The sequence below is a fragment of the Melospiza georgiana genome, chromosome 13, assembly GCF_028018845.1.
Source record: "Melospiza georgiana isolate bMelGeo1 chromosome 13, bMelGeo1.pri, whole genome shotgun sequence".
Taxonomy (NCBI): domain Eukaryota; kingdom Metazoa; phylum Chordata; class Aves; order Passeriformes; family Passerellidae; genus Melospiza; species Melospiza georgiana.
Genome location: NC_080442.1, coordinates 20493935 through 20509752, shown reverse-complemented (window position 1 = coordinate 20509752; position 15818 = coordinate 20493935). Strand labels below are relative to the sequence as shown.

The 15818-nt window shown below is 64.5% G+C and overlaps 2 protein-coding genes across 3 annotated transcripts; both read left to right on the top strand.

Moving 5' to 3' along the window:
• Positions 1-714: 714 nt before the first annotated feature.
• FES (FES proto-oncogene, tyrosine kinase) lies at positions 715-6529 on the top strand. Its single transcript, XM_058033445.1, has 19 exons — positions 715-786; positions 1477-1722; positions 1820-1993; positions 2062-2158; positions 2517-2700; positions 2851-2988; positions 3098-3217; positions 3294-3416; positions 3484-3670; positions 3752-3829; positions 4042-4251; positions 4348-4470; positions 4671-4724; positions 4845-4963; positions 5163-5257; positions 5348-5471; positions 5581-5738; positions 5912-6034; positions 6189-6529. The coding sequence occupies exons 2-19, from the start codon at positions 1501-1503 to the stop codon at positions 6329-6331; spliced, it is 2472 nt and encodes an 823-aa protein (XP_057889428.1). The 5' UTR covers positions 715-786; positions 1477-1500; the 3' UTR covers positions 6332-6529.
• A 798-nt stretch (positions 6530-7327) lies between these two features.
• Positions 7328-15433, top strand: MAN2A2 (mannosidase alpha class 2A member 2). 2 transcript variants are annotated; one of them, XM_058033208.1, is made up of 24 exons: positions 7328-7658; positions 7831-8085; positions 8194-8338; positions 8429-8600; positions 9167-9294; positions 9394-9567; positions 9869-10055; positions 10140-10317; positions 10460-10662; positions 10912-11094; positions 11247-11361; positions 11533-11600; positions 11755-11920; positions 12168-12404; positions 12501-12623; positions 12715-12829; positions 12920-13053; positions 13161-13302; positions 13489-13602; positions 13795-13811; positions 13903-13980; positions 14267-14461; positions 14561-14671; positions 14824-15433. In XM_058033208.1, the coding sequence occupies exons 1-24, from the start codon at positions 7527-7529 to the stop codon at positions 14974-14976; spliced, it is 3525 nt and encodes a 1174-aa protein (XP_057889191.1). In that variant the 5' UTR covers positions 7328-7526; the 3' UTR covers positions 14977-15433. The 2 variants fall into 2 exon arrangements, with proteins under 2 accessions (XP_057889191.1, XP_057889190.1); XM_058033207.1 differs by lacking the exons at positions 13795-13811; positions 13903-13980 and having other exon boundaries at positions 7330-7658; positions 13489-13622.
• Positions 15434-15818: the final 385 nt, after the last annotated feature.

The window sequence follows — 15818 nt, the reverse complement described above, 5'->3', positions numbered from 1 at the left end:
TCGGCCCGGCAATGTCCTGCAGGTGACATTGAAACTCCTCTGGCGCCGGAGCCTCCCTGGCAGGCACGGGAGGCCCAACAGCCAGGCGGTGGCTAGGCTGAGCTGAGTGGAGCTGACTGGGCCGTGCCACTGGGCAGTGGCAGTGGTGGTGGCAGCTGCCAGGGCTGGGCAGTGCTGCTGTGGCACCAGCGAAGCCCTTGGAAGGGGAGGTGCCCAGTGTGGTCCTGGCTCTGTGGATGCAGGCTGGCAGTAAGGGCTGGGGCATAGCACTCTGCATGTCTGTTGGTGGATGCTCTGTCCTGCAGCCCTTCCCTGTCACAAGGGCCAGGCTTGGGGATGGTGACAGGGTGGCCACAGTTCAGTGGGGCTACACACAGTCCTCAGGAACCCCCCAGGTCCTGCAGTCTCTTGGAGACACAGGGACATGGAGTGGGGCTGGGAGCCAGGCAGGACCAGGCACAGCTGAGGGGCTTTGCTGGGTGGGACTGGCGCTGAGCGAAGGCTCCAGAGGAGCAGGGGAGCCCTTGGTTACAGGGCTGGAGCTGCTGGTGTCAGGCCCTGGTGGGGCTGGGAACTGCCTAGCTGCAGCAGAACTGTGTGCTGGCTGCTGGTGTGGGGACTGGCAGGGAGGGCAGGAAGCACAGGAAATCTCGCAATGGCTGTATGGTCAGCACTGGGTTTCCTGTTCCTCCCCAGGAGCCGGAGCTGCGCCGGGTCCAGACCGCGTCAGCCCCGGCCCCAGCAGGACGCCAGCAGCAGCCTCACAGCGAAGACCCAGCACCAAAGGTAGGTCGGAGGCACTGTGCCCTGGTGAGGTACTAGCAGAGATGGGGACTCCTTTGAAAGGCTGGGGGGTAGATCTTGGTGAGGTCAAGGGCCGTGCCAGGAGACATCCTGCGCTGCACAGGGAGGTGCCCCAGCACTCTCCTGCTCCTGTTGCACTCTTGTTTCAGAGCAGGGCATCCGGGGACTGCCACTGGGATCAGCTTAACTCCCAGTGGCCTTACTGGCGTCCTGCATGCTGGAACACATCCAGGTTCCGCACCTTTCTCTGCGGCTCAGCACCCTCCTCAGCTTCTGTGGGCTTCCCACCAGTGCCCCAGCCCCAGGGAGCTCCCACACCGCGGGCATAGGGGTGGGAAAGGGCAGGACAGGACTGCAGCTGCCAGAGAGGAGGGGCTGGTGCTGCCCTTGGGGAGCAGTCTGTGCATGGCAGAGGTGACACTGCTGTCCATGGCTCCACACTTCCTCCTTCCCAGCACCATCCCCACAGGCCCCAGCTCCCACAGAGCTTGGAGCACTCATCCTGCTGCTTTGAATAGGCTTTTCAGGGCTGTTTGCAGTGGGTGGGGAGGGCCATCTCTGCTGCACAGACCGGATGATGGGCTAGGAGGGTGTGAAATGCAAAGGCCCCTGCCACTGGCGCAGGCAGTGCAGGGTGGCAGCTGTGGCTCAGGCTGTCCCGGTGCCCCACAGCCCCCCTGGCTGCACAGCGGTGCCATGGGCTTTGGGCCGGAGCTGTGGTGCCCGCAGGGGCACAGCGCGCTGCTGCGGCTGCAGGATGGGGAGCTGCGCCTCCTGGAGCTGATGAGGAAGTGGATGTCACAGCGGGCCAAGAGTGACCGCGAGTATGCAGGGATGCTGCACCACATGTTCTCCCAGCTGGAAAAGCAGGAGAGCACTTGGCAGCTCCATGGCAACCACAGTGGTCACATCGAGAAGGTAGGGATGCCTCAGAGCAGGACGGCGCGCTGCAGAGCCCGAGAGGTGCTGCTGGAGGATGCCATCTCCACGCCATCCCTGACTCCCTTTCCTGCAGTCCTGGTGGGTGCTGGTGAGCCGGACGGAGACGCTGAGCCAGATCCTGCGGCGGCACGCGGAGGAGCTGGCAGCGGGGCCGCTGGCCAAGCTGAGCCTGCTCATCCGCGACAAGCAGCAGCTGCGCAGAGCCTTCAGCGAGCAGTGGCAGCAGCTCAGCCAGGACTACAGCCGGGTACGTGGGAGCCAGCAGGGGAACAGCAGAATGTGCTGGACCCGCTCCCTGACTGTGTCCCTCTCCAGACGACGCAGCAGGAGATGGAGAAGCTGAAGGCACAGTACCGCAGCCTAGCCCGTGACAGTGCCCAGGCCAAGCGCAAGTACCAGGAGGCCAGCAAAGGTGCCAACCTGGCCCCTGTCCCCTGCGTGACCTCCCAGCTTCCCCTATGGGTCAGGGATGGCTGGAGCACCCTGCACTCCGTGAAAACTACAGCCCAGCCTGGAGTGGGTGGGGGTTCTGGGGTTGGGCCATAGAGGAGAGCGCAGCCTGGCCCCCAGGAAGCCAGGCACAAGCCTGGGGGCCTTGGGACACCACGCTGTGGGTCAGGGGCATCTCTGTGTCACAGTGTGACCACCCCAGGCTCGGTTCCTCTGCCTGCCCGGGGACCCTCTCCCAGCCCTCACCCTGTGACCCCTGCCCCGCTGTTGGGGCAGGTGGTGTGCTGGTGGTTGGGGTTTTCCACAGCCTCTCTCCACAGACAAGGAGCGCGACAAGGCAAAGGAGAAGTATGTGCGCAGCCTCTGGAAGCTCCATGCCCTCCACAATCAGTATGTGCTGGCTGTGCAGGCGGCCGCACTGCACCACCAGCACCACTACCAGCGGGTGCTGCCCAGCCTGCATCAATCCCTCTACGGTCTGCAGCAGGAGATGGTCCTCGTCCTGTAAGAGCCCTGCCTGCCCCGCTGCCCGTCCCGTGCCCCACTGCCCACCCTGTGCTGCACCGCCCATCCTGTGCCCTGCTGCCACCCTGCACCCCACTCCCACCCCCTGGGCACGCCCACGGCCCCCCAGAACCAGCAGTGCTCCCACAGAAAGGAGATCCTCAGCGAGTACTGCAGCATCAGCAGCCTGGTACAGGAGGATCTTTTGGCCATTCACCAGGAGATTGCCAGTGCCATCCAGGCCATCGACCCTGCCACTGAGTACAGCAGCTTCATCCAGAGCCACCAGTATGGCTCCACACAGCCGCAGCCTCTCTGCTGGGTACGGCCCTGCTGCCTCTGGCTGGCAGCGGCCAGCACGGGCAAGTGGAGGCACAGCTGTCCTGGGTGCCCACAGGTACGAATCTGAGATGCCACCAGCTGTGTGCTTTGATGAGAGCTTGCTGGAGGACACAGAAAACCTGGTGCCAGGGGAGCTGCAGCTGAATGAGCTGACCCTTGAAAGTGTCCAGCACTGGTGAGTGGGGCTAGCCGTGGGCAGGGGCAGGTGAGGGACAGGGGCCAAGCCCGCTGCCGGCACACATCTCTTGCAGCCTGACATCGGTTGAGGAGGAGTTGGTGGCCGCCACAGAGGCCGTGAGTATCAAGGAGCAGCAGATGCAGGAGCTGAAGGCAGAGATCCACGATGAGGAGCAGGGCCGGAGCCCCGGGGAGCGGTGAGGTGCAGCAGAGGGGGGCGAGGGGCCCGGGCAGCGGGTGCTGACCGTGCCCTCCCCTCGCCAGGGTGCACCTGTTGGGCAGGCGGCAGGGGCTGCACGAGGCGCGGCAGCAGCTCGAGGGTTGCCTGTGTGCCCAGGCCAAGCTGCGGGCGCAGCGGGACCTGCTGGCCAGCAAGCTGGCGGAGCTGGGCGCCAGGGAGCCCCTGCCTGCCCTGCCTCTGCCGGAGGACCGGCAGTCCGTCTCCTCCACGGTGAGTCGGCCTCGCCTCCTGCGCTCCAGGAGCCGCAGCGATGGGCTGCACAGCTGGTGCACAGCCCGTGCCTCCTTCCAGGAGCAGGAGCGGAGCGGGGCCAGCGCGCTGGAGACCCTCAAGAACCACATCACGGGCATCTTCAGCCCAAAGTACTCGGTGAGTCCCTGGGTGCCTCCCGCCACCCTGCTCTCTGGCCAGCTGCCTTGATGAGCCTGTCCTGTCCTTGCTGGCCACACAGCCTCCCTTGCTTCAGCACCTCCAGATTCTGCTCCCACCTGCCCTGGGCACAGCTTCCAGACACTCCTGCTGCCCCACCTCTGGCACAAGTCAGGAGCGTGCATGGCTGGGCTCACCTTGTCTCCTTCCAGCTGCCACCCCCCGTGCCCCTCATCCCAGACGTGCAGAAGCCGCTGTGCCAGCAGGTCTGGTACCACGGGGCCATCCCGCGTTCGGAGGTGCAGGAGCTGCTCACCTGCCCTGGGGACTTCCTGGTGCGGGAGAGCCAGGGCAAGCAGGAGTACGTGCTCAGCGTGCTGTGGGACGGGCAGCCCCGGCACTTCATCATCCAGGCTGTGGGAGTGAGTGACCACGAGCAGGGGGCATGGCTGGGGTGGCCTTGCGTGGCCAGGCACAGGTTCCTGCCCATCACAACCTCCTGGCCTCCCTCCCTGCAGAACATGTTTCGGCTGGAGGGTGACGGCTTCCCCACCATTCCGCTGCTGATCCAGAAACTCCTGCAGAGCCAGCAGCCCATCACCCGCAAGAGTGGCATTGTCCTGGCCAGGGCTGTGCCCAGGGTGAGACAGGCAGTGGGGAGGAGGGTGGGGCCCCCTGCGCAGGGGCGGCTCTGCCTGGCCCTTTCTCCTCTTGATGGCTGGGCTGAGGGCCACAGGCATGCTTCTCCAGGTAGACAGGGGAACCTGGACCTGGGCTCTGCCTGAGGGGCCTGCAGGGGTCTGTGGGCCAGGGGCAGCTCACGGGTGTCTGTTTGCTGCAGGACAAATGGGTGCTGAACCACGAGGACGTGCTGCTGGGGGAGCGCATTGGTCGGGTGAGATGGGGTGCTGTGGGGTCTGCAGGAGGGCAGGGCTGTCCTCACAGGTCTGCAGGAGGACAAGGGTTGCCTTGGGCCGCACGGTGAGCTGAGCCTAGTGCACCTGTGTCTTGGAAGGGTAACTTTGGGGAAGTGTTCAGCGGACGCCTGCGTGCTGACAACTCTCCCGTTGCTGTGAAATCCTGCCGGGAAACCCTTCCGCCTGAGCTCAAGGCCAAGTTCCTGCAGGAAGCCAGGTCCGTGCGGCTCTGGGCTTCTCCTGTCACATCTGTCCACTCTTGGAGCTGTTGGACAGTGCTGGGACTGCAGCACCCTCGTGCTGAGGGCTGTGTCCCCAGGCTGGCTGGGCACAGTGCCCTGGCGATGGCAGCGGGTGGCTCGTGCCCAGAGCAGCCAGGCCCCCCTACACTCACAGCGCCATCCTTGTCCCCACAGGATTCTCAAGCAGTACAGGCACCCCAACATCGTGCGGCTCATCGGCGTCTGCACGCAGAAACAGCCCATTTACATCGTCATGGAGCTGGTGCAGGGTGAGCACCCGCCCCGCGCTCCCACGCACCCGCGCCTGGGTGAGCTGCCAGCGCTGCCTGGCACCCACCGCCTCTGCAATCTGGGCACAGGGGGGGACTTCCTGACCTTCCTGCGCAGTGAGGGTCCCCACCTCCGAGTGAAGGAGCTGGTCAAGATGACAGAGAATGCTGCTGCCGGCATGGAGTACCTGGAGAGCAAGCACTGCATCCACAGGTGGGCCCTGGCAGCACGGGGAGCCCTGGGATCCTCACCACCCCATCCCGTGCCAGGTGGAGCCCCAGGGACAGCTGGGCACACGGCTGATTGCCTGGGGCTGTCTCAGGGACCTGGCTGCTCGCAACTGCCTGGTGACGGAGAGGAACACCCTGAAGATCAGTGATTTTGGGATGTCACGGGAGGAGGAGGATGGCATCTACGCCGCCACAGGGGGGATGAAGCAAATCCCTGTCAAGTGGACGGCCCCTGAAGCACTCAATTATGGTACAGGATGGAGCCAGGCATGGCCTGGCACCCCGCAGCTGGCACTATTCCACTCCCACACACCTGGTCCTGGGGAGGGAGGCAGGGACCCCGAGCACCTCAGCCCTCAGGAGCATGGGCATGACTGGGCCCATGCTCCTGCCAACAGCATTTGTCCTGCCCAATGTCCCCAGGCCGATACAGCTCAGAGAGTGATGTCTGGAGCTTTGGCATCCTGCTGTGGGAAGCCTTCAGCCTGGGTGCCGTCCCCTATGCCAACCTCAGCAACCAGCAGACACGGGAGGCAGTGGAGCATGGTAGGGGACACGGCTGGGGCTGGCTCCTGAGAGCCACCATGAGCTGTGGGTCCAGCACTGTGGGGCTGTGCCTGTGGGATGGGCCGGACACATCCCACGGTGGGATGTGGGGTGTTAGGGGCCAGTGATCCACATGCCCATCCCTGTTGCCCAGGTTTGCGGCTGGACCCTCCCGAGCAGTGCCCTGAGGAGGTGTACCAGCTGATGCAGCGCTGCTGGGAGTATGACCCCCACAAGCGGCCCAACTTCTGCACCATCCACCAGGACCTCGTCGCCATCCGCAAGAGGCAGCGGTGACAGGGAGCACCAGGGGCCCTGGATCCATCCCACGGCACTGCTGGGGACACAGCAGAGCCCTGTCTGGGCAGTGGGTACCGAGGGGTAGCTGTGTGGTGCTTGAGCCCCAGGGCAAGGGCTCCTGCATACCTCAGGGTGGGATATGGCAGCCACAGCTCCTGCCCGGCTTCGTCTTGTACAATAAACACACGAGCTCTGCAGCTGTGCTTCTAGGAGCTGTGAGGGGACACGGACTTGTACTGCACTGGGACGTGGCACTGGGATGAGACACTGTAATGGTGCACCAGGACGGGTCACTGTGCCAGGGCACGCGGTGCACTAGCATGGGGTACCGAGATGAAGTTACCAGAATGGGGTCCACTTAGACAGGAACGGCGTGGGGGAGAACTGAGACAGGGCACTGGGACAGAGGGCTGGAACGGGACCCTAGGTCAGGGCACCGGGACAGGGATCAAAGACGGGATGGGGCACCGGGATGGGGCGCACCGGGATGGGGCACACCGGGACAGGGTACCGGGAGGGCACCGGCATCTGAACTCGGCTGCGGGGTTGGGGGCGGCTGCTCCCGCGGGCCGGGCTGTGCGGTGCCGGCCGGTTCGGTGCCGCCCCCGCGGGCCGGGCTGTGCGGTGCCGGCCGGTTCGGTGCCGCCCCCGCGGGCCGGGCCGTGCCGTGCCGGTCGGTTCGGTGCCGCCCCCGCGTGGCCCGGCCGGTTCGGTGCCGGTCGGTTCGGTGCCGCCCCCGCGTGGCCCGGCCGGTTCGGTGCCGGCCGGTTCGGTGCCGCCCCCGCGGGCCGGCGCAGCGGGCGGAGCGCGAGGCGGGGCCTGGCCTGGGCTGGCCCATCCCGGCGGGCCCCGGCGGGCGATGTGAGGGCCTGGGCCGGGCTGCGGAGCCGCCCGGGGCGCGGACGGGGTGGCGGCGGTGACACGGTCGGTGCTGGCCCGGCCTCTCCCGGCCCGGGCCGTCGCCGCGGGGCCTCAGCGCGGCGGGCCCGGGCGCTGCCCGGCCCTGCGGGGCCGCGCGGCCTCTCCGGCCCCGGCCCCATCTGCGGATATAAATATCCAGCATCGGATTAAGCCAAGTAGGACGCGGTGAGGACTCTTGGAGGAGGAGGCAGGAGGCCGCGGAGCGGGGCTGCGCTGTCCGGCCTGGCTCCCCCCCAGTGCCGGCGCAGGTGAGTCCCTGCATCCCTTCGGGATGAAGCTGAAGAAGCAGGTGACAGTGTGTGGAGCTGCCATCTTCTGCGTGGCCGTCTTCTCCCTCTACTTGATGCTGGACCGGGTACAGCATGACCCTACACGACACCAGAGTGGGGGCAATTTCCCCAGGGTGAGTTTGGAGGGTCTGGGGTGAGTGAGAGGGGTCCTGGGATGGCAAACAGGGACATTCGGCCAGGGAAATTAATGAGAAGCCGGCCCTGGTCTCTGGGCATTAAGGTGCCAGGGCCAAGACTGGCTCCCCGCAGCTGTGGGTGACCTCTTGCCCCTCGCTGTGCCCCCAGAGCCAGATCTCGGTGCTACAGAACCGCATCGAGCAGCTGGAGCAGCTGCTGGAGGAGAACCATGAGATCATCAGCCACATTAAGGACTCGGTGCTGGAGCTGACAGCCCATGCAGAGGGGCAGCCGGCATTGCCCCAGCACCCCCTGAATGGCTCCTGGGTGCTCCCCCCTGAGAATCGCCCAAGTTTCCTCTCTGTCTCCCCACAAGACTGCCAGTTTGCTCTAGGGGGCAAAGGACAGAGCCCAGACCTGCAGGTGAGCGTCTGGTAGCTCTGCTAGCATATGAGGAGTCCATACCTGGCATCCATGGAGTCCTAGCTCTACTCTTTCAGGGGCCTATATAGCACTGTCTCCTACCCACAGATGCTGGCTGTGTACTCCCTGCTGCCCTTTGACAACCAGGACGGTGGTGTCTGGAAGCAGGGCTTCGACATCACCTACGAGCCCAACGAATGGGACACAGAGCCCCTACAGGTGTTTGTGGTGCCGCACTCCCACAATGACCCAGGTGAGAGGCAGGGGCTGGCCCAGCTCCTGCTAGGGAGCAGTGCTGGCAGGGAACCTGGGCCCCCAAAGTGACCCCCACCTGTGCTGCCAGGCTGGATCAAGACTTTTGACAAGTACTACTACGACCAGACACAGCACATCCTCAACAGCATGGTGCTGAAGATGCAGGAGGACCCACGCCGGCGCTTCATCTGGTCTGAGATCTCCTTTTTTTCCAAGTGGTGGGACAACATCAGTGCCCAGAAGCGGGCTGCTGTGCGCAGGTATGGCTGCCCCCCTGGCCCCAGTGCCCACCTAGCTCCCAGGCAGGCTGAGAGCAGAGCGTGTGTGAGGGAACGGCTCTGGGGACTGGAAGGCTGCCATGGGCCCTGCACTGCTCAGCATGGGGTGCCCTCAAACTGCCAGCAGCCTCCCAGTGCCATCAGATGTCAGACCCACTGCCTTGTGGAGGGAGAGGTGGGAGAGACAGGTCTTGCCCTGGGCCCCTCCCTGTGCTGATTGGGCTGGGGAACTTGTATGCAAGGCCCAGGGCACTCATGGAAGGGTGGGAGACCTGGAGAGCAGCATTGTGTGGTGAGACAGGGTCCCCCTGTCTGCCCTTTGCCCTGAGAGCATCGGGGATGGAGGACACAGTGGAGGGAGAGCGGGCTGTGGTTGGCATTGGGCTGTGGAGGGATGACTCTCTGTGTGGGGACAGCATGGCAAGGGGGGAATGGCAGTGGTGGCTGTGGGGGCTGCATGTAGACTGTAGGTGGCTCAGGGCAGGACTCTGCAATGGACATGTGGCTCACGCAGGGCTCTGGTCATATCTTGGGTGTCCCCCTGGCAGGCTGGTGGGCAATGGGCAGCTGGAGATGGTGACGGGCGGCTGGGTGATGGCTGATGAGGCTAATTCCCACTACTTCGCCATGATTGACCAGCTGATCGAGGGGCACCAGTGGCTGGAGAAGAACATTGGTGAGAGCCGGGCAGATGGTGGCTGGGGGCCTGCCAGGACCCTCCTCACGTGAGGTGCTGCTGGCCCAGCATGGGGCTGACAGGTCTCTGTGCCCCCAGGTGTGACGCCACGGTCGGGTTGGGCCGTAGACCCCTTTGGGTACAGCTCCACCATGCCCTACCTGCTGAAGCGCTCCAACCTGACGGCCATGCTCATCCAGCGCGTTCACTATGCCATCAAGAAGCACTTTGCTGCCACCCAGAACCTGGAGTTCATGTGGAGACAGACGTGGGGTGAGAGGCTGCTGGGAGGGGACTGCAGAGGGGGCCCTGTGGGGCAGGTGGCAGCAGAGAATGGCTGCCAGCTGCTTTTCTGTGCACATGAGCCAAGCACTGGGAGGTGATGTGTCTGCCCTGTGGGACGGCGTCAGGGTGACTTTCCACCTGCCCCCAAGTCCAGCAACACACTGGGGGAGACTGCTGTGCCCTCTGAGCACTAAGGTCTGCTTTGTCAGACTGCTGTCTTTGGGCCCCCCTGCTCAGGGACAGGCACAGGAGAGCCCTGGCTGGTGCTCACCTGTCCTTGGTCCCACAGATCCAGACACGAGCACGGACATCCTCTGCCACATGATGCCCTTCTACAGCTATGATGTGCCTCACACCTGTGGCCCAGACCCCAAGATCTGCTGCCAGTTTGACTTCAAGCGCTTGCCCGGGGGCCGGATCAACTGTCCCTGGAAGGTGCCTCCCCGCGCCATCACTGATGCCAACGTGGCAGAGCGGTGAGTGCGGCAGGGACAGGGGGCACGCCACTCCCAGCCCTGTGGGCCACCAGGGGCCAGCCTCATGCCCTGGCCCCCACACAGAGCCCAGCTGCTGCTGGACCAGTACCGCAAGAAGTCCAAGCTGTACCGCAGCAAGGTGCTGCTGGTGCCCCTGGGAGATGACTTCCGCTACGACAAGCCGCAGGAGTGGGACGCCCAGTTCCTCAACTACCAGCGCATCTTTGACTTCCTCAACTCTCGGCCCGACCTCCATGTCCAGGTATGTGTGGAGAGCTCTGTGGAGGTGGGGGCAGCAGGAGGCCACGGCAGAGCACAGTTGGAGGGGTGAACAGTCCTGTGAGGGGTGATAAGAGCCCCCACTGCAGGAGCCCCAGCTCAGGGCTGCACATGCTGTCTTGCAGGCACAGTTTGGCACGCTCTCCGACTACTTTGACGCCCTGTACAAGAAAGTGGGCATCGTGCCAGGGATGAGGCCGCCTGGGTTCCCAGTTCTGACTGGGGATTTCTTCTCCTATGCTGACCGAGAGGATCACTACTGGACAGGATACTTCACCTCCCGGCCATTCTACAAGAGCCTGGACCGGGTGCTGGAGGCCCACCTCCGGTGAGGGGCAGTGGGCTGGTCCACGGGGCACAGGAGGCGTGCGGGGGGCACTGGTGAGGGGTAGCCAGGCAGTATCTGGGAGCTCAACAGTCTCTGGTCTGCGCCAGCTGCCAACACACTGGACCAGTGCACAGAGTGCCAAACCCTCACCCAGTCCCAGGACAGTGTGTGCCTTTGCCACCCCCCTCCCAGGCCAGCCCCCGTGGTATTGCAGCACCAGGGACACTCAGTGACTCTGTCCCTGTGCAGGGGGGCCGAGATCCTGTACAGCCTGGCACTCGCCCACTCCCGCCGTGCCGGTGCCGATGGCAGGTACCCACTCTCTGACTACGCCCTGCTGACCAACGCCCGCCGCAACCTGGGCCTCTTCCAGCACCACGATGCCATCGCTGGCACTGCCAAGGAGGCTGTGGCCGTGGACTACGGAGTCCGGTGCGTGTGGGGGCCAGGGCGCCCTCAGAGCCTGTCTCAGAGTGGGGCTGGTGGGCTCAGGGCTGGGAGAACGGCTAGGTGTGGGGATGCTGTGGGGAGGTTCTCCCTCTCCCAGGGAGATGTAGATGGTGGCTCACTCTGCCTCTGCCTAGGCTGCTCCAATCCCTCACCAACCTCAAGCGCGTCATCATCAATGCTGCGCACTACCTTGTGCTGGGGGACAAGGACACGTACCGCCACGACCCAGCTGCACCGTTCCTTGGCATGGTGAGCAGCACCAGCCCCTGCCTCCCTGCACTCTGGCACACTGTCCCCATGCCCCCAGAAGCAACTCGGTGCTGCAGAGGCCAGGAAGAGAGCCCCAGATTGTGCCCATGTCCTTGGGCCCAACTGGCAGGGGCATGGGGCACACTCCAACTCTTTACTACTCCTTCCCAGGATGAGACACGCTCCAGCCAGGACTCTCTCCCAGAGAGGACAGTGGTCAAACTGGGCACCTCACCTCGGTAGGGCCTCCTGCCTTGCTCTGGGGACTTATGGGGCTGTGGGGGAGTACCTGTGAAGCTGTGGGTAGGTGCAGTGGATCTGTAGTTAGTGTGGGGCATGGGACATCTGGGATGCTGTGAGGCTGGGATGCCAGGCCTGTGTTACCCCACACAGGTTCCTGGTGGTGTTCAACCCGCTGGAGCAGGAGCGCCTGAGTGTGGTGCCAGTGCTGGTGGACTCCCCGCACGTGCGTGTGCTCTCCGAGGAGGGGCAGCCCCTGCCCTCCCAGCTCAGTGCAGTGTGGAGCTCTGCCACTGATGCGGTGCCCAATGTCTACCAGGTATGGGGTGTGCCACACCCACAGCCCATCTGTGCCAGCCTCCCATCCTGCATGCTGCCAGGACACAGCGGCAGCCCTGCTCTGTCCCTGCCCCACAACACGAGATCCCACAGCCGCCAAACCTGCGGGTGCCCATGCGTGTCCCTCCTCAGCAGCGGCCCTGCAGGGCTGAGCAGGGTCTTTGCCCCACTGAGCCCCCGTCGTTCCTAGAGGCGGGGACTGGCTCAGGTCCCCGTGCTGCCTGCAGGTGTCTGTCCTGGCCCGCCTGCCTGCGCTGGGGCTGCGTGTACTGCAGCTGCACAAGGCCTTGGACGGCCACGCCACGCCAAGGTCCTCCACGCGCCTGTACCTGCACGGCCGGGACGTGCCCGTGCGCAAGCCCGAGGCTCTGCCCCTGCACGTCTTCCCAGCTGCTGCTGATGACTTCTGCCTGGAGAACCAGCACCTGCAGGCCTGCTTCTTGGGGCGCACGGGCCTGCTGCAGGTGAGTGTGGGCCTCTGACAGGGCGTGGGGTGGAGGACAGGAGGGGTACATCCGGCTGCTTCATGCTCTTACTGCTGTGCTGGCACACACCTGCAGAGCCTGCGTCCAGCTGGGGAGGAGCAGGCGCACAGGGTCAGCAGCGAATTTCTCGTCTATGGCACCAGGACGTCCAAGGACAAAAGCGGGGCCTATCTCTTCCTGCCTGACGGCGAGGCCAAGGTACAGGGTTCACCTGTGGAAGCCAGCTGACAGCTGTGTCCGTAGGACTGTCCTCAGGCAGCAGCGTCAGCACAGCTATCCCTCTCCCCAGCCCTACGCTCCCAAGGACCCCCCAGTGGTGCGGGTGATGGAGGGACCCCTCTACTCAGAGGTTGCCAGCTACTACCAGCATGTCCAGACCGTGGTGCGGCTGTACAATGTGCCAGGTGAGGCCTTGAGGCTGCACCAGGTGTTGCTGGCCCAGGGAACTGGGCCATGCTGCCCTTGAGGCTCAGCCTCTCACTGCCTACCCACAGGGGTGGAGGGCCTGTCCCTGGATGTGTCCTGCCTGGTGGACATCCGTGACCACATCAACAAGGAGCTGGCCCTGCGCTTTAGCACTGACATTGAGAGTGATGACACCTTCTTCACAGACCTTAATGGTTTCCAGGTATGCAGCAGGCTGGGGAGGGACAGCAGCTGCCCACAGGGGGACAGTGCTCTGGCACCAGGCACCGTGGGATCCACCTCTGCCCACTGATCTCTGTTCCTTGGCAGATCCAGCCCCGCAGGTACCAGCGGAAGCTGCCTCTGCAGGCCAACTTCTACCCAATGCCTGCCATGGCCTACATCCAGGACATGCAGAGCCGCCTGACCCTGCTCACAGCCCAGGCCCTGGGGGTCTCCAGCCTCCACAGCGGTAAGCTGGGCTCTGTGCCTTGGGGACCTGCTGTGGAGCTGGGGCTGTCCTCCCAAAGGGAAGCAGGGGAGGAGGGTGCTGCAGGCTGGGCAGGGTGCCCTGGTCCTGCTGTCGCTGGGGGCTCTGTGCTGTGGGGTGTGGCTGGCGCCTGGTAAAGCCTGGGCTGCAGGGACTTGCTCTCCACAGGCCAGCTGGAGGTGATCCTGGACCGGCGCCTCATGCAGGATGACAACCGGGGCCTGGGCCAGGGGCTGAAGGACAACAAGCGTACCTGCAACCGGTTCCGGCTCCTCCTGGAGCGCCGCAGCACTGCCAAAAAGGTGCTGGCTGTGAGGCAGCAGGGCTGAGAGCCCAGCCTGCCTTGGGATGGAGCAGGGTGGAGGCATTTGCAGAAAGCCACACGTGATGGGATGCGGTGTCCTCTCCCCTCTTGTCCCATTATGCTGGCACTGGGCAGGGATGGGCCTGGAGCAGGGGGCATGGGGAGAGCAGGACGTGCAGTGGGCTCTGTCCCTGTGGAGCCACGTTGCCCTCATAATCACAGTGTTCTTGTCCAATCCCCTCGCTGCCCTCTATGCGTGTGCTGTGCCACCCATCCAGAGCTCCGGCTTCTTTTCCAAACTGGTCTCCATGTTTAAAGCCTTGAGCTTCCCTGGCACCAGGACTGGCAGCCCTGAGGTAATGGCCAGCCTGGCCCTGCTGTCTCTCCCTGTCTTGTGCACTAGCTGCTAGCCACTAGTCTAGCCAGGCTTGTAGCAGGTCTGTAGCCTGACCATCAGCTAGCTGGGGTCCTGTTTGGTGCTGGGGCGGGGGGACCTGCCTGGACAGGGGCAGCTCCGTGTGCACTGTGCTGGCAGATGCCTGGTCTCAAGGCACTGCTTGAGTGGAATGGAGGTTCTTTGGGCTTTGCCCAGGCTCTGCCTGCCTTCCTGGGCCCACACTTGACCCGTGTGCTACTTGGCAGGTGCAGGATGAGCGCCCCATCAGCTTCCCGTCCCTGCTGAGCCACATCACCTCTGTGCACCAGAATGCTGAGGCCTTGGTCATGCCGGTGGCACTGGAGAAGCCAGCCCTGCCAGCCCTGCGCTCCTTTGTGCCCCTTGCCACCACCCTTCCTTGTGACTTCCACATCCTCAACCTGCGGACGCTGCAGGCAGAGGTGAGCCACGGCCCAGGGATGGTGGGACTCTGGTGGGACTCTGGTGGGGTCCTGCCCCTGCTGTCCCCAGTGCTGTGCCTCACACTCCCCTCCCTGCAGGATGACTCGCTACCATCGGCTGAGGCAGCACTGATCCTGCACCGCAAAGGCTTCGACTGCAGCCTGGAGGCCAAGAACCTGGGCTTCAACTGCACCACCAGCCAGGGCAAGGTAGGGCCAGGCTGCCCCCACACCTCCTCTGGACCAGCTGGGCTGGGAGCTCGGCATGGCAGCCATGGCACGTGTCAGGCTGTCCTGGGCGCAGTGCTGCCCCAGGCATCACATCCTCACCTGGGCCTCCCCACTTCCTCCTCTCTCCTCAGCTAGCTCTGGGAGGCCTGTTCCAGGGCTTGGAGCTGGGCTCCCTGCAGCCCACCTCATTGACACTGATGTACCCGCTGGGCACAGCCTCCAACAGCACCAACATCCACCTGGACCCCATGGAAATCGCCACGTTCCGCATCCGCCTGGGGTAGTGTCAAGCAGGAGAGGAGTGGAGTGGCTGGACAGCACAGGAGCAGCACCAGTGCAGCAGTGGAGTGGGGCCAGCAGACTGGCAGAGGCTGTGCTGCCGCTTTCTAATTTATTAGCTCCGTGTTCTCAGATAGATTTTGGAATGAACTGCTGTGGCAGGGCTGGAGCCGACGTGGCTGGACACGGTGCCGGGCGGGCCGAGCGCGGCTGGGGAGGGCTGCAGGCTGGGCTTTGCTGCTGCTGGTGGGACACACGCTGCTGCCCTGTCACAGGCAGGCTGCCCAGGAGGGTGGCCACCCTGGTGGCTGGGGCAGGGCCTGTGCAGGGCTCCCCTGACTGGCAGGGCAGCAAGGGGAGGCCAGGAGCACCCGCCGTGTTGGGCAGCTGCCTGAGGAAGTGCTGTGGACTTGGGACTGACCTCTCCTGGAGCTCATAGGAAACACAAAGCTGTTTCCAAGGGCCCTGGTGTCCGTGTGGTTTGTGGCTCTCACTCAGGGAAGCGGGAATGGTGTGCTGTGGGGAGACAGGGCAGCACTCCGAGGCAGGCGGGGGCCAGCCAGGAGCCCCTGGCACCTGTGAGAGGCTGGTGGCACGGCCAGGCCCAGCTGTGCCTGGGAGCAGGCAGTGCCTGGTGCTGGGCAGGAGCCAGGGGGATGGGAGTCAGCTCCTGGTGCGGACAGCAATGCTGGGTGAAGCGTGGGAGTGCCTCCCCCAAACCCAGAGCCTTTAGCCCCGTTTCAGAGCAAGCCTGGCGCTCTGCTCTGCTGGAGCTGCAGTGGCTGAGTTGCAGCTAATTACACAGTGTCACCAGAGCATCCTCCTGGTTGCTGTGGGAACCACAGGC